The 26,629-nt window shown below is 37.8% G+C and overlaps 1 protein-coding gene across 12 annotated transcripts in view; it reads left to right on the top strand.

Annotated features, from left to right (window-relative positions):
* The window catches only part of ZMYM6 (zinc finger MYM-type containing 6), a 40,331-nt gene that overhangs the window by 276 nt on the left and 13,426 nt on the right, over nucleotides 1-26,629 (top strand). The window contains exons 1-15 of one of the 12 annotated variants that reach the window (XM_064281674.1): nucleotides 7-109; nucleotides 1,131-1,293; nucleotides 6,517-6,601; nucleotides 7,250-7,499; nucleotides 10,840-10,914; nucleotides 11,255-11,429; nucleotides 11,528-11,719; nucleotides 13,776-13,926; nucleotides 15,485-15,600; nucleotides 16,236-16,511; nucleotides 16,673-16,823; nucleotides 17,402-17,574; nucleotides 22,237-22,384; nucleotides 23,871-24,011; nucleotides 25,565-25,602. In XM_064281674.1, the coding sequence (XP_064137744.1) occupies nucleotides 1,201-1,293; nucleotides 6,517-6,601; nucleotides 7,250-7,499; nucleotides 10,840-10,914; nucleotides 11,255-11,429; nucleotides 11,528-11,719; nucleotides 13,776-13,926; nucleotides 15,485-15,600; nucleotides 16,236-16,511; nucleotides 16,673-16,823; nucleotides 17,402-17,574; nucleotides 22,237-22,384; nucleotides 23,871-24,011; nucleotides 25,565-25,602 (2,064 nt within the window). In that variant the 5' untranslated portion in view covers nucleotides 7-109; nucleotides 1,131-1,200. Of the gene's footprint in view, nucleotides 1-6; nucleotides 110-1,130; nucleotides 1,294-1,314; nucleotides 1,984-3,524; nucleotides 3,639-6,516; nucleotides 6,602-7,249; nucleotides 7,500-7,609; nucleotides 8,131-10,839; nucleotides 10,915-11,254; nucleotides 11,430-11,527; nucleotides 11,720-13,775; nucleotides 13,927-15,484; nucleotides 15,601-16,235; nucleotides 16,512-16,672; nucleotides 16,824-17,401; nucleotides 17,575-22,236; nucleotides 22,385-23,870; nucleotides 24,012-25,564; nucleotides 25,603-26,629 lie in introns of those variants that run through there. The other 11 variants (XM_023554510.2, XM_064281676.1, XM_064281677.1 and 8 more) reach the window with 11 other exon arrangements.

Below are 26,629 nucleotides of genomic sequence, written 5' to 3'. Positions count from 1 at the left end.
GGCGGTGCCGGGCGGGCTGCGGGGCTGACGCGGCTGCAGGTTTCGCCGCAGGGACACGCTGACAGGAGTTTGCGGGTGGTGTTTTCTCCGTCTGAGGAGAAGTTGCAGGGTTAGTACACAGTGGCCGGCGTGGGAATTATTGGTGGGAACGAGAATTTTGGAACGAAAGCGGTACTTAGGGGAGGGATGAGCGACTATAGATGGTTCTAAGTGTGGCAAATGGTCAAAAGTTCTCATCTCTTCTTCTGAATAGGCTTTTTAACCAGTTGCAGATTTCTGTGTCTGGCTTGGCTATTTGAATAAAGACAACTTTGGAAGGCTTCATTTTTGCCTCGGTTTAATACATATAGTTTACGTTTACTCTTGTTGCCCTGTAGTCGATTCTGACTTTGTGTGTGTAGAGTAGAACCGCTCCATAGGATTTTCAAGGCTGTGACCAGATGGCCAGGCTTGTCTTTCCAGGCGCCTTTTAGGGGAAGAGAATCTACCCAATGGCTAATAGAAAGGCAATTGTGAAGCAGGGGTCAGAGGTGCTCGTTCTTGGGCAGGGCTGGACATTGGCCCCTATGGAGACTCTGACAGGTGCAGGTGGCTCACTTTAATTAAGGACTGACTTACTGTTGTGATGGCACCTCGATTTCAAATCTGTCGTCAGGCCAAGAGTGGGGCCCTTAATGGAGTCCTCCAGGTAAAGACTGAGTGAGAGGTGCGGGTGGGGAGCTTGGCGTGCCCCCCTTTGAGAGAGAAAATCTGAGATGGGCCTCGAAGTACTAATTCTCATGGAGTCGGCAACTATATCTGGGTTCATTCCTCTCAGAACTTGGGATCTTCCTCTTATCTCTTGGTTTGCTAGTCTGTTCACCTAAAAAACTTCCAACGTATGTTAAGACCAGAGTGCTTATCTTTTAAGTTATTGGGGAAGTGGGTGCTGTTGTTGGAAGACAGTTTACTTATGTGGAGACAGCAGAAAACAGCAAGAAAGGAGTACATAATTAGTCAAGGGCCCAGAAGAGTTGTTTTTCAAATGGCCAGACCTAAAGCCTTGTGCTCAACACAGAGTTTTTAATAGTACAAACATGAAGGGGGAGGGGGGACAAACCTGAGTACCAGTCCTTTATGTTGTGTTTTAGGAGACCAGCTGTTCATTACCAAGAAGAAATCTATTAGTTCTAGGGGAATTCTTTTATACCAAAAAATAGAATGAAAGAACCTTTGGATGGTGAATGTGACAAAGCAATGGTACCGCAGCAGGGGCTTCTGGACAAAATTAAAGAGGAACCTGACAATGCTCAAGTAAGCATTTCATCTTAATTTTTTTTCTTTAATTCTTTCTTTTCTGTATTGAAAAGTGACGTGAGAGTTTTACTTAGGCAGTTTTGTTTTGTAAGTTAAAACATCTCACCTGATTTTTCCTTATTAGATGAGTAAATAGATTTTTCTATTCTTTAAATAAAAAAAGATCTTGGTAACTATGTGATATTTCTTCCTGTAAAGGGAAAGTAATATGTATTTACCTTTTTCCCCCACATTTAGCAGTTTTAAAAATTCTCTTGTATCTGAGAGTAGTTTCCTTTTGCCTTGTAAATATGTGTAGTTTACTCTATGCCAGGCCCTGGGGATCCAGGAGTGATCAAAACCAATTTAGTCCCTTTGCTCATAGAGCTTCTAGGTTAATAGGGGAAATAGACATTACATAAGTAATTGATCAAATAGTATATATAATTACGAATTACAACCAGTACTCTAGGAGACAAGCTGAAAATGGGGAATCTGACATAGTTTTAGCTGGGGGTAGGGGGTGGCTAGGGAAGGCCTCCCTGAGGAAAGGACTTACAAGCAGAATTATGAAGAATGAATTAACTAGGCAAAGAGCATGGAGGAGAGTGTTCCAGACAAGGGAACTGCATAAGGAAAGCCCTGAATTGGAAAGACGCATGGTTTTTTTTGAAGAACTGCAAGTCCAGTGGGCCTGGATCAAAAAAGGTATGAAAATGCTGCTGCTGATGACGATCGTAGCAATAACAGTGATGTATGATATATGAAAAACTATATCAATATGTAGTGTACACTATATTGTAATATGTGATATCATTAAGTTATTATTATTAACACAATATGTGCTTATAGGAGCCCTGGTGGTGCAGTGGTTAAGTGCTCGATTGTTAACCAAAAGGTCAGCAGTTCGAAACTACCATCCGCTCTGTGGGAGAAAGATGTTGCAGTCTTCATCTGTAAAGATTTCAGCCTTGGAAATGCTATAGGACATTCTGTTCTGTCCTGTAGGGTTGCTATGAGTCGGAATCGACTTGACGGCAGTGAGGTTGGGTTTGGTTTTATATGTGCTTATAATGTGCCAGACGCTATTCTTAAAAACTCATGTCGTTATCCCCAATTTATGAAAACCAAGGCACAAAGGGGTTAAGCGGTTTACCCAAATTACAGCTAAAAAAAAAAAAAAAAGCAAAGACTGGATTGAAACTCAGATAGTCAGACTCCAGAGCCTATGCTATTCCACTTCCTTGACCAGTCTTTGTAGGTAGTTTGGGGTTAGATCATGCAGGGCCTTGTTATTTATTTTGGTGTTTATCCTGAGAGCAACAGGAGGCCATTGTAGGGTTTTAAGTGGGAGAATAAAATAAATAGGTTTGTGTTTCGAAAGAACATTCTGGCTACTGTTTAGGGACTGAGATTGGACAACACAAAAGTCAATGTGGACAAACCAGTTAGTTGTTTTGGCAAGAAATGATTTTTTTATTTCCTCTTGGACAGTTCTTTTGTTTTATCCTTTGTATTTATTAACTTTATTGCATAAGCAAAGCAAACATTATTTTATTTATTACATCATCTCAAAGGTAGCGTCATTTCAGAACTGGGATGCCAGGTAGGTTTTTCCTCTGTCATTAGCTTCATGCCTACCTAGAGAGCTACACTGAGAAGAGTTCTGAAGTAGTGTCTACAGGATGTGGGGTTGGAGATAGTGGCATCCATGACACATTTCTCTCTAGATGGTAGATTCTTCCTTTTCTTCTGTCAAAAGTAACCATTTGTATACCAAGTTTTGTGGATTTTACCTTTCATATATTTTTTTAATCCATCTCTTCCTTTTCATCCCTATTTCATTATTTCTCATCAGGACTTTTATGACAGTTTCCTGCTTACGCGTCTTCCTTCAGTCACATACTCCACCAAACCACTGTACAGTAATGCCATTGTACTCTTTATAGATCTGATGGTTATTCCCTTTAAAGACCCTTTCTTTTCGTGCTTTAGTTGAAGGTTTACGGAGAAAAATAGCTTCCCATTCAACAATTTGTACACAAAATGTTCCAAGACATTGGTTGCAGTCACCTCCATGTGTCAGTCCTCTCCTCATATCTGCCCTGGGTTCCCCATTACCTTTCATTTGGTTTTCCTACCCCTTCCTGCCTTCTCATCTTTGCTTTTGGGGCAGATTTTGCCTGTTTGGTCTCATATAATTGTTCTAAGGAGCTCGTTCCTCTCAGGTGTTATTGTCTTTTTTGTAGGCCTGTCCGTTGTCTGGCTGAAAGGTAGTCTCTGGGAATGGCTTCAGTTCCATGTTAGAAGAATGTCTTAGGGCCATAGTCTTGAAAGTTTCCTCCAGTCTCTCTATCAGACCAGTAAGTATGGTTTTTTTAATGGCTTTGATTTTTGGTCTATGTTTTTCTCCTGCTATGCCTAGGACCCTCTGTTGTGATCCCAGTCAGAGCAGTTGGTAGTGGCGACTAGGCACCATCTAGTTCTTCAGGTCTCGAGGCTGTGGTTCATGTGGCCCATTAAACCTTTAGACTAATCACTTCCTTGAGTCTTTGGTTTTCTCTACTTTCCTTTGCTCCGGTTGGGATGAGACCAGTAGTTGTATCTTAGATGGCCACTTGCAAGCCTTTAAGACCCCAGACGCTAATCACTGAAGTAGGATGTAGAACATTGTCTTTGAGAGCTATGTTATGCAAGTTGATATAGATGTACCCTGAGTCTATGGTCCTCAGCCTTCAAGTCTAATAACTTTGCCCCTGAGGTGTTTGGTTGCGTCTAGGAAGTTTCCTTGTGTGTTCTATTGTCTACATTAATATACATGAAGCATCTATAAATGTGTATGTAATACTATCTGCAACTAAACCTGTATCTGCAGGTGAGTGTTCTCCCTTGCACCCTCCCATTATTTAACATACCTCTCTATTTTTATATCCATTCGTAGATTATTGTTTATTAATACTATTATTTTAGGGTTGTCTGTGTTATGGTAATTGCTGTGATTGCCCTTTATTCTTGCCTTCCTTTCAGTGCCTTCCTTTGCTTTGGTCCTCTACTGCTGACTTCCCGCTATTGTGTAATATCTTTCCCTTCACCAGTATTAACTTCTTTCTAGATGGTGATTTTCCCTCCCTCACCTCTCCATCCTTGGTAACCATCAAATAATGTGTGTGTGTGTGTGTGTGTGTAAAACCCTTTTCTTGGTTTTTCTAATAGTAGTGGTCTTATACAATATTTGTCTTTTTGTAATTGGCTTATTTCACACGGTATAATGTCTTCCAAGTCCATGTGAGTTGTGAGATTCATTGTTGTACTTTGTCGTTATAAAGACCCTTTCTTCTGTGTGATAAGCATGAACTTTGCAGTGTAACATCCAAAGCTATCTGTGCTTAGGCCAGCTGCTAACCTTTCAGCTAGTAGTTGAGTGTTTGACCACTTGTGCCACCCAGGGTTCTTATTGAAGCATAGAGTAACGTTTACAAGTGTCCGCTTTGGTTTGCATGGACTTGAATTTCACTCATTCAACAAATATTTATCAAGTGTCATAATTACGAAAATAACAAGTGTAAGAGCTAGCATTTTTGTGTGCATATGTTTACTTGGCTACATGTAAGTCATCGTACTATGTACTTTATTTGTATTAAATCCTTTAACCCTCATAACAGTCCTATGGGTTAGGTAATATTGTTATTTTTATTTTACAGATAAGGAAATTGAAACTAAGAAATGTTAAATAACTTCTTGTTTAAGAGCTAGGATTACATCTGCTTCTGTCTGCTGTGGGAGCCCATAGTCTTTTCTGTTGCGTTTTGTTGACTGGGTGCTGGGTGCTGGGTACGCAGAGGTGAAAAAACAGATGTGGTCCCTGTCCACTTAAGGCTGCAGTTTTGTTTGTGTGTCTTAGAGATTAAATAAATTGTCATTCAAATAAATATGAAAATATGTTTTATGTAAATGCTGTAAGAGAACAGAAATGGGAGAAACTACAACGGGGAGCTTAATTTTGCTTGGAGAGCAGGGTTTGAATTCATTATAGCAATTATATTGTATTTGTACTTCTATGTGGAAGATAGTTTGGGTTTTGGAACAGAGAGACCTGGGTTTGATTCCCACCTCTGCACTTAGTATCTTTGTGACCTTGGGCAAGTTGCTGAACATCTCTAAGCTTCACTTTCCTCATTTATAAAAAAGAGTATAATACTTCCGACCTTATAGGCAGCACCTTGTTTGGTGCCGTGTTGTACATCATGGGAAAGGTGAATTAATGCGGTGGTTCCTAATCTTTGGCATTTAGTAGTCCAAAGAAATTTCAAAAGTAACTTTGGTAATGGACATAGGGCTGTTAGTTATTTATTTTGCTAAATGTAGGGGGATTAAAAATACAGCTACAATTTATTATCACCACTGTTGCAGAAAATTACATTTTTTTTTCAAACTTATTTTGAAACACATAAGGCCATTTTGACACTCTCCTAAAAAAGGTGGGGGGGTGGTGAGTAGGATGGTCATAATCTCAAAATATAAAAGACAGCCCTTTTCAACATAGGTATGTTTATTTTTTTAAAAATTTTTTTCATCCTTACAGTTTATTTTAAAACAAATTTTAAAGAACATATTAAGGAAAAACCTGATTTAGGCTGTGATGATTTTTGTTTAATGAGCAGATTGCATTGAAACTCATTTTTTTTTGGCATTAACAGAGATGACAGCTTGTAAATCTGTTGACTGAAATTATATTGATTTGATCCAGATCATTCAAATTTAATTTTATCCATTGCTCTCTCATAAACACAGCCTAAAAAAGTGTAGTGCTCAGCGTTGGAATAAATATGTGCTCCCATCTATCTATTCAAGATTACATTTGAAAGGTAGACGTAACTATTACAACCTGTTGCAGTTGAGTGAATTCTGACTCCTAGAGACCCTATAGGACAGAGTAGAACTGCCCCGTAGAGTTTCCAAGGAGCGCCTGGTGGATTCTAACTGCTGACCTTTTTTGGTTAACAGCCATAGCACTTAACCACTATGCCACCAGGGTTCCTAACTATTACAAGAGAGTGTCCAATTCTGAATGATCTTCTTTGTAAAAATTAAATCTAGTCTACTTGCAAGTTTTGGCTTTTGAGGTGTTTGTGAAGGTTATTAGAATTAGAATGTAGAAAAGATGAATAGGATAGAATAATGTTTTGCCTGAATTTCTAGTTTACTTAGATACGCTATATTCATTTTTCTCTCTTTTTAAAGGAATACGAATGTACCCAACAGTCAAAAACTCAAGAAAGTGAACTGAAAATTAGTGCAGTATTTTCAGTCAGTGATGGTCCTCTTGGTAAGAAATAGAATTGTATAATTACAATTAATATTTGTTTATTCTGACTAGTAGAATTGAGGGAAAGCACCCGCTGATATAAGTCTTTCTCTTCATTTAGAGCAGTGATTTTTATACTGTAGGTAGCTGGTTTTGAGCAGCATTTTAAAAAATGAAATAGAGTAAGATTATATCAGAGTACAAAATGCATGTAGTAAGGAAATGTATTGTTTCAGGTAACCTGTTTCAGTTATTAAATTATATACATATACAAGCAAATGTATGTATGTGTCCTGGGTTATAATGTAAAATGTAGTTCTTACCATGGGTCATGGTAAAAAAAAGCTTGAAACCTCTTTATTTTGGAGTGGTTATTGCCTTGTTGGAGCCCTGGATGCACAGTGGTTAAGAACTTGGCTGCTAACCAAAAGGTCGAAGTTCGAATCCACCAGCCACTCCTTGGAAACCCTGTGGGGCAATTCTACTCTGTCTTGTACAGTTGCTGTGAGTCGGAAGCAACTCAACAGCAGTGGGTTTAGTTTTTGGTTTTTATTGCCTCATTAATATTGGATTTTGAGACTGAGGAACTTTGTCCTAAAAAAAGACAGAATGTATATGTATTCGTGTTGATACTAACACTGTCTTTTTCTTCTTATTTTGTTTTTATAGCGCAACAGATGACCCCAAACTTTCAGTTTTCTCTTGCATCACCTGGCCAGAATATATTGCTTCCTTCCGGTCCAGCCATGGCTATTCAGGTTTTTTGTTCCGGATGTAAAAAAATGCTTTATAAGGGGCAGACTGCATATCATAGAACAGGATCTACACAGCTTTTTTGCTCTACACGGTGCATCACTGGATATGCTTCACTTGTCTGCTTACCACCTCCTCCCAAGAAAACCTGCACAAACTGCCTGAAGTATAAAATTCTTGATTACATCCCCTTTTATATTTTTGGTGTATATATAGTTTATTTCAAACATGCTATTGTTACTTTAGATCTGTTTAATACATTTCAACGGAAGTAGATTTTTAGCTAATTGAGACATTTGCAAATCCCCAAGTTCTGCAGCATTAAATAAGTGACTTGGACTTAGAAGTATTGCCTAAACAGCTTTTTCTATCTCAGTTTAAATTTTACTATGGAAAGAGATAGCAAACCATTTGTGAGAATTGTAGGACCACCCACTTATCTTGTAATTGTAGACAGTCATCAGTTAAAATTATTTAACAGTTATCCTGAAAGTTATTGAAGTATAAGAACAAATAACATCACTCTTGTAATAATATGTTTAATTCTTTGAAAGGTACAAACTCTGAATGGTCACAAAAATAGATGTTTACTTTTAATGTCCTTCCAGGCTTTTGTTGGGGTCCTTGTTGCCTCACTACAGTTCTTACAATGAAGAAAAAGGAAGAAACAGCAATGCAGTCACATAAACCTTTCTCCGCCTGTGTATACTTGAAGAATTTAGAATGTTTTGCCTGTTTGGCAGTGTAATTCCAGGAATACGATGTGTTTGTCAAGCCACTAATGTAGAACAAGAAAGGTTAAGAGCTTGATTTTGAATTGTGGCTCTATCACTTACTAACTGTGTAACTTCGTGCTAGATACTTAACTTTTCTAAGCCTACTGTAAATAGTATCTACTAGGGTTTAATGAAACCACGTTAGCACAGGGCCTAGCACATAGTAAGTGATTAATAAATGGGATCCCATTAATAATAAAGGGGCCCTGGTGGTGCAAGAGCTTGGCTGCTAACCAAAAGGTCGGCAGTTCGAATCTACCAGCCACTCCTTGGAAACCCTGTGGGGCAGTTCTGCTCTGTCACGTAGGTTTGCTGTGAGTCAGAATCAACCCAACAGCAATGGGTTTGGTTTTTTTAATTAATAATAAAATTAATATTATTACGTATACTTAACATAATTTATAGGTACCTATTTTGCCTTTGGAAACCCTGGTGGCATAGTAGTTAAGAGCTGTGGCTGCTAACCAAAAGGTTGTCAGTTCTAATCCATCAGACACTCCTTGGAAACCCTACCAGGTGGTTCTTCTCTGTCCTATAGGGTTGCTGTGAGTCAGAATCAACTCGACAGCAACAGGTTTGGTTTTTGATTTATTTTGTCTTTGGAAACCCTGGTGGTGTAGTGGTTAAGAGCTATGGCTGCTAACCAAAAGGTTGGCAGTTCGAGTCTAGCAGGCGCTCCTTGGAATCCGTATGGGGCACTTCTACTCTGTCCTGTAGGGTCGGTATGAGTTGGAATCAACTTGACGGCATTGGGAGGGGTTATTTTGCCTTTAAGGAGCCCTGGTGGCCCAGTCGTTAAGCACTCTGCTGCTAACCAAAAGGTTGGCGGTTCGAACCTACCAGCCACTCTGCAGGAGAAAGATGTGGCAGCCTGCTTCCATAAAGATTTAGAGCCTTGGAAACCCTGTGGGGCAGTTCTGCTCTGTCCTTTAGGGTTGCTATGAGTCAGAATCGACTCAATGGCAACAGGTTTTGTTTTTTTTTTACTTAATTTTGCCTTTGGAGATATATGACAGTTCCTTTATCCACTTGGTGTCCTTTATCTGCTTGGTATGTTTAGGCCTAATGTATCCAAAAGCAGATCCAACTAAAAAGGAAAGATAAAATTTTTAATATTTTACTTAAGTATTTAGATTTATTCTAAGACGCCCTTCTAACACTTTAACTTCTATGTCATTCTCATGAAACTAGTCTGAAAGGGTAAATATCCTTTTCTGCGTTTTACTAAGTCCCTGATGGTCCAGCAGTTAGGATTTGGCACTTTTCCTTTTCTGCTTTTTAGATATTCTTTTTCAAAATATCAACTATTGAAATAATGTGAATTAAGTTTTAAAGAAGGTATCATGACATATATTGAAATGCATATTGTTCTCTTAAAAGTCGTCACCCTTCTCAGTAACTTTTTTACCACAGTTCTGTTCTTATTTAAAAAATTTTTTTTTCTTTATTTGGCATTGCCTTATGAACTATGAAACATTCCCTTAGACTAGGTTAGGTGATAAATCTCTTTTCATTATGAGTTTGAGTTTTGCAAATTGCCAAAAGTTACTTGGTAGCTTATCAATAGGTAATTAAACTGAATCGTACTGTTCAATGGGAGATTTGAATATAAAGTTAAAAAGTTGTTCTTGTGGTTCTTAAAAATTAAAAGAGAATTTAGAAAAAATGTTTTGAGCCATGTTGTTCTTAGAAGAGATGTGGTTTTTCCAAGATAAATGGTAAGATATAACACTCATTTGGGTGCATAAGGTTTGGAGTACATTTATATTTATGCGCACAGCTTTTTATTAAAAAGTCATCCTCATTGGTTTACTTATATACACATTATGGCACTGGCAGATTCACCTTATCAAATGAAAGTTTTTATTTGCTCTGCTTTTAGTAGAAAAAGCACTTTAAAAAATTAATCATCGGTGAGTGAGCATATCCACTTGGTTTCTGAGATGCACTGTCATTTTTATGGTTAGGTGAGTTTTAGAAAACTAAAGTACTTTGTTGGTGTAGTTATCTTTTTATAATTTATCACGGAATGGTCCTGTACAATAAAGGTACAGGATGGGAGGCAGGATAGTGGACTGATTAACTCTTTGGACTATAGAATCATACTGTGTGGATTTGTATTCTGGCCTCAATACTGACCAGCTGTATGACTTTGACAAGCTAGTTAGCCTTTATGATTCAGTCTCCTTATCTGTAAAATGGGAATTATAATAATACCTTATAGAGTTTTTCCAATAATTAAACTGGATAATTTGTGTAAAGCCCTTAAAACAATGTCTAGCATACAGTAAGTACTCAGTATACATTATTGTAGTATATAATATTTTTCCCATTATTATTATTATTTGTGGCTTGTGCAAGTGTTTTTAATTAATGACTAATTTTTTCAGTTTTTATACTTGTCAGAAGAATGGCAATACTTAGCCTCTGTTTTTACCCAAGTATTGCTATCAGTGTTTATTGCACCAATTAGCTCTTATTGAATGACCCTAGGAATCTCACAGAACTCTTAAATGATTTGTGTTCTTCCTGTCAAATTGTTTTCGTTTGTCCTGACACCAAGCCTTAATGGCCCGTTTTGTCATCTGTTTCTTTGATCTCTTCAGTTATAGCTTTTATATATCATGCTGATCTTTATATTAACTTTCAGTAGTTCATCAATTTCTCAAATCTTGCATTTAAAAATTTAATATTTCATTCCTTGCTCATTCATGTTTCTACTCTTGGCAGTTGCTGGCTAGTAAGAGGACAAGTGTCTTGTGGTTTGGAGTTGTGGGATGGCCACAGGCCCATTGGCTTTAGCAGGTGAAGCTTGGTTGGAGCTAGAAGCCTCACTGTTTTTGTCATGAGCATCTGGCTGGCTATATGTTAAATATAATTCTCCCTCAACACAGCTATGAATTAGGAATTATAAACTCCATTTTATACATAAGGAATTGAGACAGTAATTGCCTCACTCATTGCCACTCAGCTGATAAATTACAGAACTAATCATCAAACCCAGATTTTCAGATGCTTTATCCAGGGCCTTTTTCTACCATACAATAGCCGCCCCTAGCAAATGTAGTTATTTTAGCTCACAAAGAGGAAGAAGTTACAATTGGGATGAACATCTTTCATTCTGTCTTTTGTTGTTTATTTTTAGAGACATTTTAAATCCAAAGGATGTGATCACAACCAGATTTGAAAATTCCTCTCCTAGCAAAGATTTCTGCAGCCAGTCATGCCTCTCTTCTTATGAGCTAAAGAAAAAACCTGTTGTTACCATATATACCAATAGCATTTCAACTAAGTGCAGCATGTGTCAGAAAAATGCTGATGTAAGTTACTTTTTACCTTTGTTGGAGTTCTGCTCTAAGATTAGAGATTTTTGACTGGCTGTGCTTATTTTGTATGTGTGTGTGTTTTTTTCCCTTAGATTCGATTTGAGGTTAAATATCAAAATGTGGTACATGGTCTTTGTAGTGATGCCTGTTTTTCAAAATTTCACTCTACCAACAACCTCACCATGAATTGCTGTGAGAACTGTGGGAGCTATTGCTATAGTAGCTCTGGTCCTTGCCAGTCCCAGAAGGTTTTTAGTTCAACAAGTGTCACGGCATACAAGCAGGTATGAATATGTAAGTCTGTTGCATATAGTTAGGCTCACTTCTCTCAGTTGGCTGCACAGGGATGAAATACAAAACGAAAGCATGAGCCCTTCCCAGTAATTGATACTGGTACATGATTTCCCCTCCAGAAAGATGGAATGGATTCTGATACCGTAAGAAATGATTGTGGTAGTGAGATAATATAGGTGAACTAGATCTCTTTTAAAAGGTTCCCTTCATGGCTAAGAATTTGGAAATGTAATTTCATGATTTGCTGTGAGAATGAGCTATTTTGTGATATATAGATAGTGAAGAAAACCCCGTTATTGTAAATAAACTATGACCAAGAATTAAAAGATGATAAAAGTCAGTGACTCTAAAGGTAGCGTGTATTTTTCCTTTAAAAAAATGTATTTAAAAAAATATATATTTATATACATGTATGTATTTTGGGAAGAAGCAGCATTGCCCTATTAGACTAATTTAGCTAGTTTTTATTTATCTTAATGAATAATGGATTAATTTGGTTACTAAGTGTATTGTATTTGTGTCAATAACTGCTGAATAATCTGGGGTTTTGTTTTTTAGTTTTATTTTGCTGTTGAGAATATATACAGCAAAACATAAACCAATTCGGCTGTTTCTACATGTACATTTCAGTGACATTGATTACATTCTTTGAGTTGTGCAACCATTCTCACTGATTTAGGATTTTTTTTTTAAGTTTTTTTAAAGGGTAAAAATAGTAATTAAAATTTGTTCTTGGTTAGCAAGTTTCCTCTGAGCAGTTGGTGATGCACATTCATCTCTGAAAAGTATTGCTTTTTCCAGAATTGTCATTTTTGGCAGTCCAGGTACTGCTGCTTTCATAGGAAAAGAATTCGTGTTATTTTTATATGTGATCCAGAAACCAGTTCCGTTTCTAATTTTGTTACTGGTATTGTACTCTATCAACTGCATAAATGATGGTCTTCTTTTACCAGGAGGATTATATAGTGAAACTTTACCATCATTTATATTTTCCTACTGTTTACTTCCCCATAGAGTTTCTTATTGTGAAACCTTATATCGTGGTCATTGGCAGTATATATATGGGTTAGGAACCTGAACTTCAGAGTCAGATGAAATAAGTTTGACTCCTGCTTTTTCTGTTTTCTTAAGATAATTTAATTAAAGTTAAGTTTTTTAAGTAAAATTTGTGTAAGTACGTCACTGTATTGTTAAGGAGTCCCTGAGTGGTGCAAACAGTTCGTGTATTGTGCTGCTAACTCAAAGGTTGCAGGTTCAACTCCACCCAGAGGCACCTCAGAAAAAAGGCCTGGGAATCTACTACCAAAAAATCAGCCATTGAAAACCCTGTGGAGCACAGTTCTATTCTGACACATATTGGTCACCATAGTCAGAATCCTCTTGGCAACTGGTATATTGTTGAAAGGATTCTATGATACAGTATACAGATATTGTTTACCATGGAATCTGGCCCGTGGTAAGCACTCGATAAGTGATAATATTGGTAATTTATATAAATGGTAGTTATTATTACTTAAAACGAATGTACGGCAAATTTTATCAAGAAATTTGGCTGGGAAAGTAGGCAATTCGTAGGATCTTCTGATATACATTAAACATCATTTCTAGCACCTCCCAGTAGAGAGTCTTAAAAGTTAAATAACCTGAAAGGTGGTAGACTCCATCCTAGATTGATTTCCAAATCTTTACTGAGGAGGGGGCCCTTTGGTTGATGGATTACTTGGTCTTCTCTGGTTATTTGAGATGAGAAAAGTCTGTTGTGACTACCTAATTCATTACTTGTAATGTGTTGTGTTGTTAACATATCTATCTGAATAGTTACTAATTTTCTTCAGTTTACGTTTTATTATTGCCTAAAAGAACTTATTTTTCCCACATCCCAACTTCCAGAAGTTTTTAACACTTGTTGTGGCCTCTTTGCTATGCTCAAATATTTCAATAAAAGGCTATAGTTATGGGCAACTTTCCATTTTCTTTTTTAAACAACATGTACATGTGTATACTTGTACAATGCATCTCATGTTATTCATGTTATTTTCTTAATAGAATTCAGCCCAGACTCCTCCATATGCCCTGGGGAAATCATTGAGGCCCTCAGCTGAAATGATTGAGACTACGAATGACTCAGGAAAAACAGAGCTTTTTTGTTCTATTAATTGCTTATCTGCTTACAGAGTTAAGACAGTTATTTCTTCAGGTAATATTTAAATTTGATAAACTTATAAATTTAGTAACTATTGAAGAAGACCGTAACTATTTTTCCTTCATTCTGTTATAAACCAAATTTATCTGTATGGTTAAGTAAAGACTCGACTGATTTAGTTTAAAAAAAAAAACTGATTTTATTGATTGAGATATTTTAGTTTCATGTATGAGAAGAAAGAAAAAAAACACATATAAGTTTCAAGTTATTTTCTGTGTAAGTGGGACTTGAGATTAGTTGTAGTTATTTGTTGTTGTTAGCTGTTGGGTCAGTTCCGACTCATGGTGACTCTAAGTACAACAGAACGAAACACTGCCTGGAGCCGCACCATCCTCACAATTGTTGCTGTGTTTAAGCGCACTGTTGCAGTCACTGTGTCAGTCCATCTCATCGAGGGTCTTCCTCTTTTTCGCTGACCCTTCACTTTACCAAGCATGATGTCCTCCTCCAGGGACTTGTTTCACCTGATAACATGTCCAAAGTACGTGAGATAAAGTCTCGTCATCCTCCTTTCTAAGGAGCATTCTGTCTGTACTTCCAACACAGATTTGTTCGTTCTTCAGGCAGTCCGTGGTATGTTCAGTATTCTTCTCCAACACCATAATTCAAAGGCATCAGTTCTTCTTTGGTCTTCCTTATTCATTGTCCAATTTTAACATGCACATGAGGTGATTGAAAATACCATGGCTTGGATCAGGCACAGCTTAATCCTCAAAGTGAACATCTTTGCTTTTTAACATTTTATAGCAGATTTGCCCAGTGCAAAACATTGTTTGGTTTCTTGACCTCTGCTTCCGTGGGTGTTGATTATAGATCAAAGGAAGATGAAATCCTTGACAACGTCAGTCTTTTCTCTGTTTATCATGATGTTACTTATTGGTCCAGTTATGAGGATGTTTGTTTTCTTTATGTTGAGATGTAATCCGTACTGAAGATATAGTCTTTGATCTTCATTAGTAAGTGCTTTGAGTCCTCTTCACTTTCAGCAAACAAGATTGTGTCATCTTCGTATTGCAGGTTGTTAATGAGTCTTCCTCCAATCCTGATGCCACATTATTCTTCATATAGTTCAGCTTTTCGGATTATTTGCTCAGCATACAGATTGAATAAGTATGGTGAAAGGATACATCTTTTACGTATACCTTTCCTAATTTTAAACCATGCAGTATCCCCTTGTTCTGTTTGAACAGCTGCCTCCTTGTCTGTGTATAGGTTCCTCATGAGCCCAATTAAGTGTTTTGGAATTCCCTTTCTTCACATGTTATCCATAATTTGTTGTGATCCACACAGCTGAATGCTTTTGCATAGTCAATAAAACACAGGTAAACATCTTTCTGGTACCCTCTGCTTTCAGCCATGATCCATCTGACATTAGCAATGATAATCCCTTGTTTCATGTATTTTCTGTAGTTAAATTTATAGATTATTGTAAAGTTCCTTGATTTTTTTTGTATCTTACTGATTATTTGATATTTTCATTCTTCCAATTCATTTTTGGATCCTTTGTTTGTTTTATAACTTATTCATTGGTTTTTATTTTTTTGTCACCAAGGTGTCCAGGTTGCGTGTCATAGTTGTAAAACCTCAGCAATCCCTCAGTATCACCTAGCCATGTCAAATGGAACTATATACAGCTTCTGCAGCTCCAGTTGTGTGGTAGCTTTCCAGGTATGATCTCAGGTAGTATTTTACCCTGGTGGTTCTCGTAGGCATTGGTCTATGGCACAGTTTTAAGTACTGATGGCCCCTACTTCTAAACATTAAAGTTAACTTAAAAAAAAAAAAAAATTCTGTTCAACCAGGATCCTAAAGGTCATTTCCCTTAAATGCCTGAGCTCAGGTATTGGGCCTCAAAGCTTTCTTCCTTACTCAGGGTCCTTTCCTAGACTGTTCTTCCCTCCTTCCACTTCCTTGGCTCTCTCCCTCACCAGGGCGAAGGAGACAGGTGGTGACCACTGTGCTCTTCATAGCCGTCACGGGCTGGTTGGTGATGGGAGTGTAGGTAGAGGGGTGTCTTGAGGGAAAAGAGGTCTGCTCTAATCTACTAAAGGCATTTACTAGAGGTCTTTGTCTGGAAAGCCTAAATTGTAGTCCTCGACCTTTTAATGTTGTATTTTTTGGTCCTTCTATTCCATTTCAACCCTACTGCCATTTAAACGCCTTCTGTGAATGACTTTATAAAAAACTTAAAAAAAAAAAAAGGGGGGAGGAATTATAACTTGTTAAAGTGAGAAAATCATAATTACTAAGTTAATGTTATTTACTCACTTGATAAAATCTTTGCCTTATTTGTGTTCATTCAGAATGTATTTAACAAGCCAAAAGGACCAAACTCTTCAGCAGTGCCCCTCTCTCAGGGTCGAGTGGTTGTAAGCCCGCGCAACGGGTCAGCAGTGCCAGCGGGAGGAGGTAACGCCTCAGCTGTTCCCTCCAGCTCCATCAGTGGCTCTGCTGCAGCCAGTCTCCAGCCTCTTGCTGAACAATGTCAGCAAGTTGCTTTAACCCAAACAGTTTCTAAGCTCAAGTGTCAGCACTGTAATCATCTGTTTGCCACAAAACCAGACCTTCTTTTCTACAAGGTAAAGAGAGATCATGAAAGGGACTGAATATAAACTTATTCAATAGACACATTTTTGTCTTTTCATCTTTGACAGTCACTCAATATGCTTTGAAAATGAGGACAATGGATTTCTTAAAGCAACCATTTAGTTAAACCTTAATGACTCTTGTTTCTCTGCAGGGTAAAATGTTTCTGTTTTGTGGCAAGACTTGTTCTGATGAATATAAAAAGAAAAATAAAGTTGTGGCAATGTGTGACTACTGTAAACTTCAGAAAATTATAAAGGAGACTGTGCGATTCTCAGGGGTTGACAAGCCCTTCTGTAGTGAAGGTAAAAGTTCAGTTCTACCTACAGAACCTGTGATTGCTGTGAAGTGAAGTAACTCATGATGACTTGGAATATTAATTCACAATTAATTTTCAAGTAATTTTTGTTCTATGAGGTATAATATGTGCATAATGTTGAAGTCTTTTTATATTGAATTTATATATAATTTGCTTGAAAGTGTATCCCTTTAGATGTTGCAGTAATCTCAATAAAGAAAAACTATTAAAATATGGTTAGGTCAATGGCATTAGTATAGAAAATCTCTTCATAAGTTTAGCTATGACTTCAGAGATCTTTTTGTTCTTGCATTCATTTGTAAAGAGGGTACTTAAGCAATTGCTGCTTTTGGCGTTTACACCTCCGATGTTTTTTAATATAGATGGCTTAATGTTTTGAGTATATTTAAAAGATGATATGAGCTTGTTTTGCAAATACAGAGACTATCCTTTATCCTAGAGGCAAATAATTCTGTGCCAAGATTTAGAAATGAGCTGAAACTTATTATCTAAGACCATAAAAACTCATTTTATCTCCTTAAACTTAATGCAGATTTTGTTTCTTTCATCCCTTCTGATTTTCAGTTTGCAAATCCCTCTCTGCACGTGACTTTGGAGAACGATGGAGAAACTACTGTAAGATATGCAGTTATTGTTCACAGACATCCCCTAATTTGGTAGAAAATCGATTGGAGGGCAAGTTAGAAGAGTTTTGTTGTGAAGAGTGCATGTCCAAATTTACAGTTCTCTTTTATCAGGTAAATGTGATATACTTCTTTGGCTTTCTCAAGTTAGTGCAGATTATTTTCTATTTAAAATATGTTCAAATTATATAAAGGAAAATTTGATATTTAGATAAAATGAATTATTGACTCAAAAATTCTACTACTGTTGCAATTTCCCCCATGTGTCTGTCAGTTTGTTGTACTGTGGGACTTGTGTGTTGCTGTGATGCTGGAAGCCATGCCACCGGTATGCAAATACCAGCAGGGTCACCCATGGTGGACAGGTTTCAGTGGAGCTTCCAGACTAAAACAGACTAGGAAGAAAGACCTGGCACTCTACTTCTGAAAAGAATTAGCCAGTGAAAACCTTACAAATAGGAACAGAACATTGTCTGATATACCGCTGGAAGATGAGCTCCTCAGGTTGGAAGACACTCGAAATATGACTGGGGAAGAGCTGCCTCCTCAAAGTAGAGTCGATTTTAATGACGTGGATGGAGTCGGGCTTTCAGAACCTTCATTTGCTGTTGTGGCATGACTCAAAGTGGGAAGAAACAGCTGCAAACATCCATTAATAATTGGAATGTGGAATGTACCAAGCATGAATCTGGGAAAGCTGGAAATCGCCAGAAATGAAATGGAACACATATCCGTAATCCTAGGCATTAGTGAGTGGAGATGGACTGGTATTGGTCTTTTTGAATCAGACAATCATATGGTCTTCTATGCTGGGAATGACAACTTGAAGAGAAATGGTGTTGCATTCATCATCAAAAAGAACATTTCAAGATCTATCCTGAAGTACCATGCTGTTAGTGATAGGATAATATCAATATGACTGCAAGGAAGACCAGGTAATAGGATTATTATTCAAATTTATGCACCAACTACTAAGGCCAAAGGTGAAGAAACTGAAGATTTCTACCAACTTCTGCAGTCTGAAATTGATCGAACATGCAACCAGGATGTGCTGATAATTACTGGTGATTGGAATGCAAAAGTTAGAAATGAAGGAGGATCGGTATTTGGACTATGGCCTTGGTGATAGAAATGATGCTGGAGAATGCATGATAGAATTTTGCAAGACCAGCGATCTCTTCCTTGCAGATACCTTTTTTCATCAACATAAACGGCAACTATACACATGGACCTTGCCAGATGGAATACACAGGAATCAAATCGACTACGTCTGTGGAAAGAGACGATGGAAAAGCTCAATATCACCAGTCATGGACCTTGCCAGATGGAATACACAGGAATCAAATCGACTACGTCTGTGGAAAGAGACGATGGAAAAGCTCAATATCACCAGTCATGGACCTTGCCGGATGGAATACACGGGAATCAAATCGACTACGTCTGTGGAAAGAGATGATGGAAAAGCTCAATATCACCAGTCAGAAGAAGGCCAGTGGCCAACTGCAGATCAGACCATCAATTACTCATATGCAGGTTCAAGCTGAAACTGAAGAAAATTAGAACAAGTCTACGAGAGCCGAAGTAGGACCTTGAGTATATCCCACCTGAATTTAGACACCATCTCAAGAATCGATTTGACGTGTGAAACACTAGTGACCAAAGACTAAACGAGTTGTGAAATGACGTCAAGGACATCACACATGAAGAAAGCAAGAGGTCACTAAAAAGACAGGAAAGAAAGAAAGGACCTAAATGGATATCAGAAGAGACTCTGAAACTTGCTCTTGAGTGAAGCCAAAGAGCTGAACAGAAGATTTCAAAGGAAGGCTCAAGAAGGCAGGATATTATGATGACATGTGCAAAGACCTGGAAATAGAAAACCAGAAGAGAAGAACATGCTCAGCATTTTTCAAGCTGGAAGAACTTAAGAAAAAATTCAAGCCTCAAGTTGCAGTTCTAAGGAAAATATTAAACAGTGCAGGAAGCATCGAAAGAAGATGGAAGGAATACACAGAGTCATTATACCCAAAAGAATTGGTCAGTGCTCAACCATTTCAGGAGGTAGCATATGATCGGGAACTGATGGTACTGAAGGAAGAAGTCTAAGCTGCACTGAAGACGCTGGTGATAAACAAGGCTCCGGGAATTGATGAAATACCAATTAAGATGTTTCAGCAGATGCGTGCAGCACTGAAAGTGCTCACTAATCTATGCCAGGAAATTTGTAAGACAGCTACTTGGCCAACCGACCGGAAGAGATCCATATTTGTGCCTATTCCCAAGAAAAGTGATCCAGCTGACTGCAGAAATTCTCGAACAACGTCATTAAATCACACGCAAGCAAAATTTTGCTGAAAATCATTCAAAAGCAGCTGCAGCAGTATATCAACAGGGAACTGCCAGAAATTCAAGCCAGATTTAGAAGAGGACGTGGAACCAGGGGTATCATTGCTGATGTCAGATGGACCCTGGCCAAAACCAGAGAATACCAGTTTACCTGTGTTTTATTGACTGTGGTAAGGCATTTGACTGTGTGGATCGTAAAAAATTATGGATAATATTACAAAGAATGGGAATTGTGCTCGTGAGGAGCGTATACATGGATCAAGAGGCAGTCATTCGAACAGAACAAGGGGATGCTGCATGGTTCAAAGTCAGGAAAGGTGTGTGTGAGGGTTCTATCCTTTCACCATACCTATTCAATCTGTATGCTGAGCAGATAATCTGAGAAGCTGATCTGTATGAAAAAGAATGGGGCATCAGGATTGGAGGAAGACTCACTAACAAGCTGCATTATGCAGATGACACAACCTTTCTTGCTGAAAATGAAGAGGACTTGAAGCACTTACTGATGAAGATCAAAGGCCGCAGCCTTCAGTGTGGATTACACCTCAACATAGAACAAAAATCCTCACAGCTGAACCAATAAGCAACATCATGATAAACAGAGAAAAGGTTGAAGTTGTCAAGGGTTTCATTTTACTTGGATCCACTATCAACATCCACAGAAGCAGCAGTCAGGAAATCAAAAGACACGTTGCATTGGGCAAATCTGCTGCAAAAGACCTCTTTAAAGTGTTAAAAAGCAAAGATGTCACCTTGAGGACTGAGGTGTGCCTGACCCAAGCCATGGTATTTTCAGTTGCCTCCTATGCATGCGAAAGCTGGAGAATGAATAAGGAAGACGGAAGAAAAATTGACAGCTTTGAATTGTGTTGGAGAGGAATATACCACGGGCTGCCAAAAGAATGACCAAATCTGTCTTGGAAGATGTACAACCAGAATGGTCCTTAGAAATAAGGATGGCGAGACTACCTTTCACATGCTTTTGACATGTTATCAGGAGGAGGACATCATGCTTGGTAGAATAGAGGGTCAGCAAAAAAGAGGAAGACCCTCAGTGAGATGGATTGACACAGTGGCTGCAACACTGGGCCCAAACATAGCAACAGTTGTGACGAAGGCGCAGGACCGGGCAGTGTTTCGTTCTGTGATGCTAGCGTCACTATGAGTTGGAACTGGCTTAATGGCACCTAACAACAACCTATTAAATTCTACTGCATGTAAACATGAAGTCTTTGGGGCAAAGATGGTAGGATTTCTGGAGACCTTGTTGTTTTCTGAGGATATGCTTATTTTTTGCTTTCTTACAAGGCACATTGACCTTGTGTATAACTTTTTGAGACCTTGTAAGTTAGAGCTTTATGTAGTTATTTTGTCTTAAGCTGCCCTCTCATTCAGAAGGTTTTTCTGAGGAATTTGAAGTCAGACCTTGTCCTCATTTTACAGGTCAAGTGACTTCACTTCACAGGTCAAATGACTGATCAGCCTCCATTAAAAAAAATCATCTTTCTGAAAGGCTAGCAATGACGGCTATAACTAATTGAACCTCTGTTATATGCCCTGTGCTCCATAAGTGTTATTTTTGTTTTTAATCCTCATACAATCCTAAGAGCTGCATGTATTATCACCAGTTTATAAATAAAAGGAATGAGGTTCGGGGAAGTTAAGTGTTGTGCCCCTCGAGGAAGCTGGAAGGTCACAGAGCTAAGTAGCACCTATCATACTATAATGAAATAACTGGTTTACTTGTCTACCTCACTCCCAAAATATAGTCTTTTTGAGGGGAGAGCTTATGTCATTTTCACCACTATATGAACAGGACTTACCACAGTGCTTAAGACAGAGGATGCTTAGTTAGCTATTTGTTGAATGAATCAAAGTGTATATGACTCCAAAGCCCATATTCTTTCTCCTGCAATATACTGCCTCTTGAACCTTTTCAAAATAGAGCCTGTCTCTTGTTTCTAACATCAGTAGTTTTGAACAAAGAAAAACAACTTTTATATTCTCTCAATTTATGGCATCTATAATGAAGCAAAGAAGCCCTGGAAGCCCTGGTAGTGCCGTGGTTAAAGTGCTCAGCTACCAACCGAAAGGTTGATGGTGTAAAACCACCAGCCTCTCCACAGGAGAAAGATGTGGCAGTCTGCTTCCGTCAAGATTATAGCCTTGGAAACTCTATGGGGCAGTTCTGGTCTGTCCTGTAGGGTCACTATGAGTTGGAATTAACTTGATGACAATTGGGTTTGGTTTTGGTTTATGATGAAACAAGTAATTAAATATATACATATATATATTTTTTTATGACAGTATTTTAAGGTAGGAACCTTAGATTTCGTGGTCTCAACTGACTTGTATATTCTGTTTTCATAGTTCCTTCTAGTTTTATGATTATTTTATTGTTTTATGCCTGTCCTTATATTTCTTTCTCAGATGGCAAAGTGTGATGGCTGTAAACGACAGGGTAAGCTAAGTGAGTCCATAAAATGGCGAGGAAACATCAAATATTTCTGTAACCTGTTTTGTGTCATCGAGTTTTGTCATCAGCAAATTACAAATGACCCTCTTGCACAGAATAAAGGTAAAATTAAACTTGGCTAATGGAATCTTCATGTCAGTGCTAGGATTACTATCAGCACACACAGTTGTAAGTAATCTAATAAAAACAAAATTCTACTGGGTTCGAATAGCCTGAATTTTATTAACTTTTCCTTTAAGAATCCTTAAAGGTTGCCCTTGAGGGAAAATTAATTTGATGTTTTTGCCATCATAATCAAACATACCAAGGCTTCAGTAAATGTATAAGCACTAATTTTTATAGAAAAATTAGATTTCATTGCTTTTGACTGAATTTATCTATACACAAATACTTATACTAAGGGACGTATACCTTTCAGTTAGTACGTTAGAAATAAAGATAGAAAATCAGGGCAAAGAAAGGAGGAGAAGACATAAATAAGTTAATGTATTTGCGTGACTCACATAAGATTTGATTTAGAGCTTGCTTGTAGCCAAGGAAAAAAACAACACAATTATATCACAAAAAATAAAGTAGACCAGTTCTTCATGGGTAGCAGTTTTTCCTGGCTAAGAATGAGATAATTTTGCAAGTAGAACAGCTAATATGGTCAGAGGATCCATCAGGCAAGTAGACAAGTGGCATGTTGTTAAAGCAGGGCTTCCAACTGCTTCGTTCTGGTTTGAATCCCTGCAGAGAATTTGTATTTCCACCCTCACATATACTGAATCAGAATCTGCAGTTTAACAAGATCCCCAGGTGATTCTTATGTATAATAATTTTTGAGAACCACTTCTTTACTAGTGGTTCTCAGAATTGGTCCCCAACCAGCAGTATTGGCATTGCCTGGGAACTTGTTAGAAATGTAAATTCTCAGCAGGCATCCGAACCAGTCCTAAGCCCCTGTGTTAAAGTAGCTCCCTTAGGTAGTGCCTTTCTCTTTGAATATTAGATTTAAAACACTTGATATTATGTTTTCTGGCCAAAGCCTGGAATGCTGATTCCTAACTGAGAACAGAATCTACATGCTTTGGTTCCTTGAGATCTGGTCCATGCCCACCTTTGCAGTCTTACTAATCTTCACCTTAATCATATATATCTTGTGCTGATCTTTTGTGTTAGCCATATATTCCCTGGGACCAGTCATGTTGGTGGCACAATTTTCATTCTATAATTGTGTATTAAGAAAAACTGGTGTTCTAAAGTGGACGGACAGCTACCTCACCGACTTATTTATAAAAGTTGTCATGTTAAATTTGTATTTGAAGCAAACTTAGACATAACAATTTTGTGTTTACTAATAGGAAAGCCCAATTAATCCTGAATCTAATACCTGTATTTTTTAACAGTTAAATGCTATTTGAGGCTTATAGTTTTAGAGAATCAGGCTCTTCTTAAGCCCTAATGAACATTAATCTGACCAGAGTCACCCAAACCAACATTACAGAATTAGATATTTGCATTGCTCCTTGAAAATCTAGTTGTTAAACAGGGCTTTTTGGTGTCACTCTTTTGTTTATACCAGGTCTTACCTTTTTATTTTAATCAGTAAATATTTCTAAGGCACAAACTACTTTGATGGAGCCCCTTTCTTCAAGGATGAATTCAACACCAGTTATAACCAATGTGGTGTCGTTGGCAAAAGTATCTGTTGCCCAGCCCACAGGGAACACTAACAGTGTTTCAAAAGGTATGACTTGACATAAAGTTATTTAGCATTGTCTAGTCTAGGTAGTTCTTATCAGTAATATTTTTCATTACATTTATATGAGGAAGCATGGCCTTCTGTCTCTGAGAGAAGTGGGTAACAAGCAGGGTGGCATGGGAATGGGAGGAAGTGGTATGTATAGTTTTTTTTTTTTTTTTTTTTTAAGAGCCCAAACAATTGTAGTATCCCTGCCCCTTTATCATCAGAGATTCTAATACAGTAGGATTTGGCTGGAGCCCAAAAATTCTTACCTTTATCAAGCACACCAAGTGATATTGATGCAGGGTTTCATTGGACCTTTTTTTTTTTTTTTTTAGTTTTATTGTGCTTTAAGTGAAAGTTTACAAATTAAGCCAGTCTCTCATACAAAAATTTATATACACCTTGCTGTATACTGCTAGTACGCTCCTTCTCTCCACCCTCTAATTTCGTGTCCATTCAGCCAGCTTCTCACCCCCTCTGCCTTCTCATCTCCCCTCTAGGCAGGAGCTGCCCACTTAGTCTCATGTGTCTACTTCATCCAAGAAACTCACTCCTCACCAGTATCATTTTCTATCCTATAACCCAGTCCAATCCCTGTCTAAAGAGTTGGCTTTGGAAATGGTTCCTGTCTTGGGCTAACAGAAGTGAGGATCATGACCTCCGGGGTCCTTCTAGTCTCAGTGAGACCATTAAGTCTGGTCTTTTTATGAGAATTTGAGGTCTGCATTTTTTTTTTTTTTTTATCCCACTGCTCTCCTGCTCCCTCAGGGGCTCTCTGTTGTGTTCCCTGTCAGGGCAGCCATCGGTTGTAGCCGAGCACCATCTAGTTCATCTAGTAGTCTCTGATTAATGTGGCCCTTTGTGTCTCTTGGGCTCATAATTATCTTGTGTCTTTGGTGTTCTTCATTCTCCTTTGCTCCAGATAGGTTGAGACCAATTGATTCATCTTAGATGACTGCTTGCTAGCGTTTAAGACCCCAGACACCACTCTCCAAAGTGGGGTGCAGAATGTTTTCTTAATAGATTTTATTATGCCAGTTGACCTAGATGTCCCCTGAAACCATGGTCCCCAAACCCCTGCCCCTACTACGTTGGCCTTTGAAGCATTCAGTTTATTCGGGAAACTTCTTTGCTTTTGGTTTATTCCAGTTGTGCTGACCTCTTCTGTATTGTATGTTGTCTTTCCCTTCACCTTAAAATAGTTCTTGTCTACTATCTAATTAATGAATACCCCTCTCCCTCTCTCCCTCCCCGCTCTTATAACCATCAAAGAATATTTTCTTCTGTTTAAACTATTTCTCGAATTCTTATAAGAGTGGTCTCATACAATATTTGTCCTTCTGCAACTGACTAATTTCACCCAGCATAATGCCTTCTAGATTCCTCTTTGGACCATTTTTTGAGAAATTACAGTCTAGACTGTAGCACACCTTAGTGAGATTAAAGTACGTTTGGCCTTATTCTTTTTGTGTCCTGATCTGAAACAAGAAGTTTCAACGTTCATTTATTTCTGTATGTTCTAGAGATAATAGTATATGTTTTAATTTTAACAGGTGCAGTTATTAAAGAGGCAGCAAAGATCACTGAAAATGTAAGTTTTTTTGTTAATATTTTTTTGATATTACTACTTGGGTTAATTTTTTCTCTGTATAGAGCCTTTTAGGGTATATCTAAGTACATTTGTATATTTGCAACTTGGTCTTCCAAAAGGTGGAGTAATATATTATGCACTAACTTGTGTTTTTGAACCTGGATCATTAATAAAAAATCTAGATATTTGAACGTAGATCAATATTAGGTCATTAATAAGAATGTATTTTCTGATTCATTAAGTTTATCTTCTGGTTCCTTAATTTCTTTATATACTTGTTAATTTCATCTGGTTACTTATTTTTCTCTTTTACTATACTGAAGAATTTTCCTTTTAGATTAAAAAGTCTTTTGAAAATTCCATGTAGTGTTGTTTTATGCAACTTTGAATTATGTGAGGCTGAAAATAGTGCAAAGTAAAAATATATTTGAACTCCCACTTTATGCCTCAAATTTGAAATACTGTGAAACTTCCCCAAATTAATTTTTTTTTTCAAGAAATGCATAATTTCAAAGCTGATGGCCTGAAAGAATTGCAGACTGTCCCATTACTCTGTGTCAGCATCACCCTGGCAGGAAAACAAAATTCCCGTTATCCTATCAGTATCACATGAAGCTTTATGCATCAGGTCTCGATTAACGTTTTTGGTAGCTGTTGTGCTGCTGACTTAAATTTGCTCTTGATAGAATTAAAAGCGTTTTTTTATTTCGTGCCATCCAAGTGTTCGTTAAGTGGTGGTGCTAGTGTTAAAAAGTGTTCCTGAAATTCAGCAACTTTGGAACAGAAGTGACCTGATAAAACTCTATGAAGAAGGCCAAATCATTGCTGTGATATTCCATGCTGTTAATGTAGGGGAGTGCACCCTGCAGGATATTAGAGACAATGCTCAAAAAATCAAAAGCAACAGTAAAGTAGGTATACTCTTTAGTTTGCAAAAAAAATCATAACTGGGCAAGGATAATAAAATGTCAAAATCCTGGCAACATAGTTGTAAGATCAGTGCTGCCATAATGTGTCCCTAAGACCA

The sequence above is a fragment of the Loxodonta africana genome, chromosome 3 (assembly GCF_030014295.1).
Source record: "Loxodonta africana isolate mLoxAfr1 chromosome 3, mLoxAfr1.hap2, whole genome shotgun sequence".
NCBI classification, from domain to species: domain Eukaryota; kingdom Metazoa; phylum Chordata; class Mammalia; order Proboscidea; family Elephantidae; genus Loxodonta; species Loxodonta africana.
The sequence above is the reverse complement of the archived record's forward strand: the minus strand, read 5'-3'. Positions and strand labels throughout refer to the sequence as shown.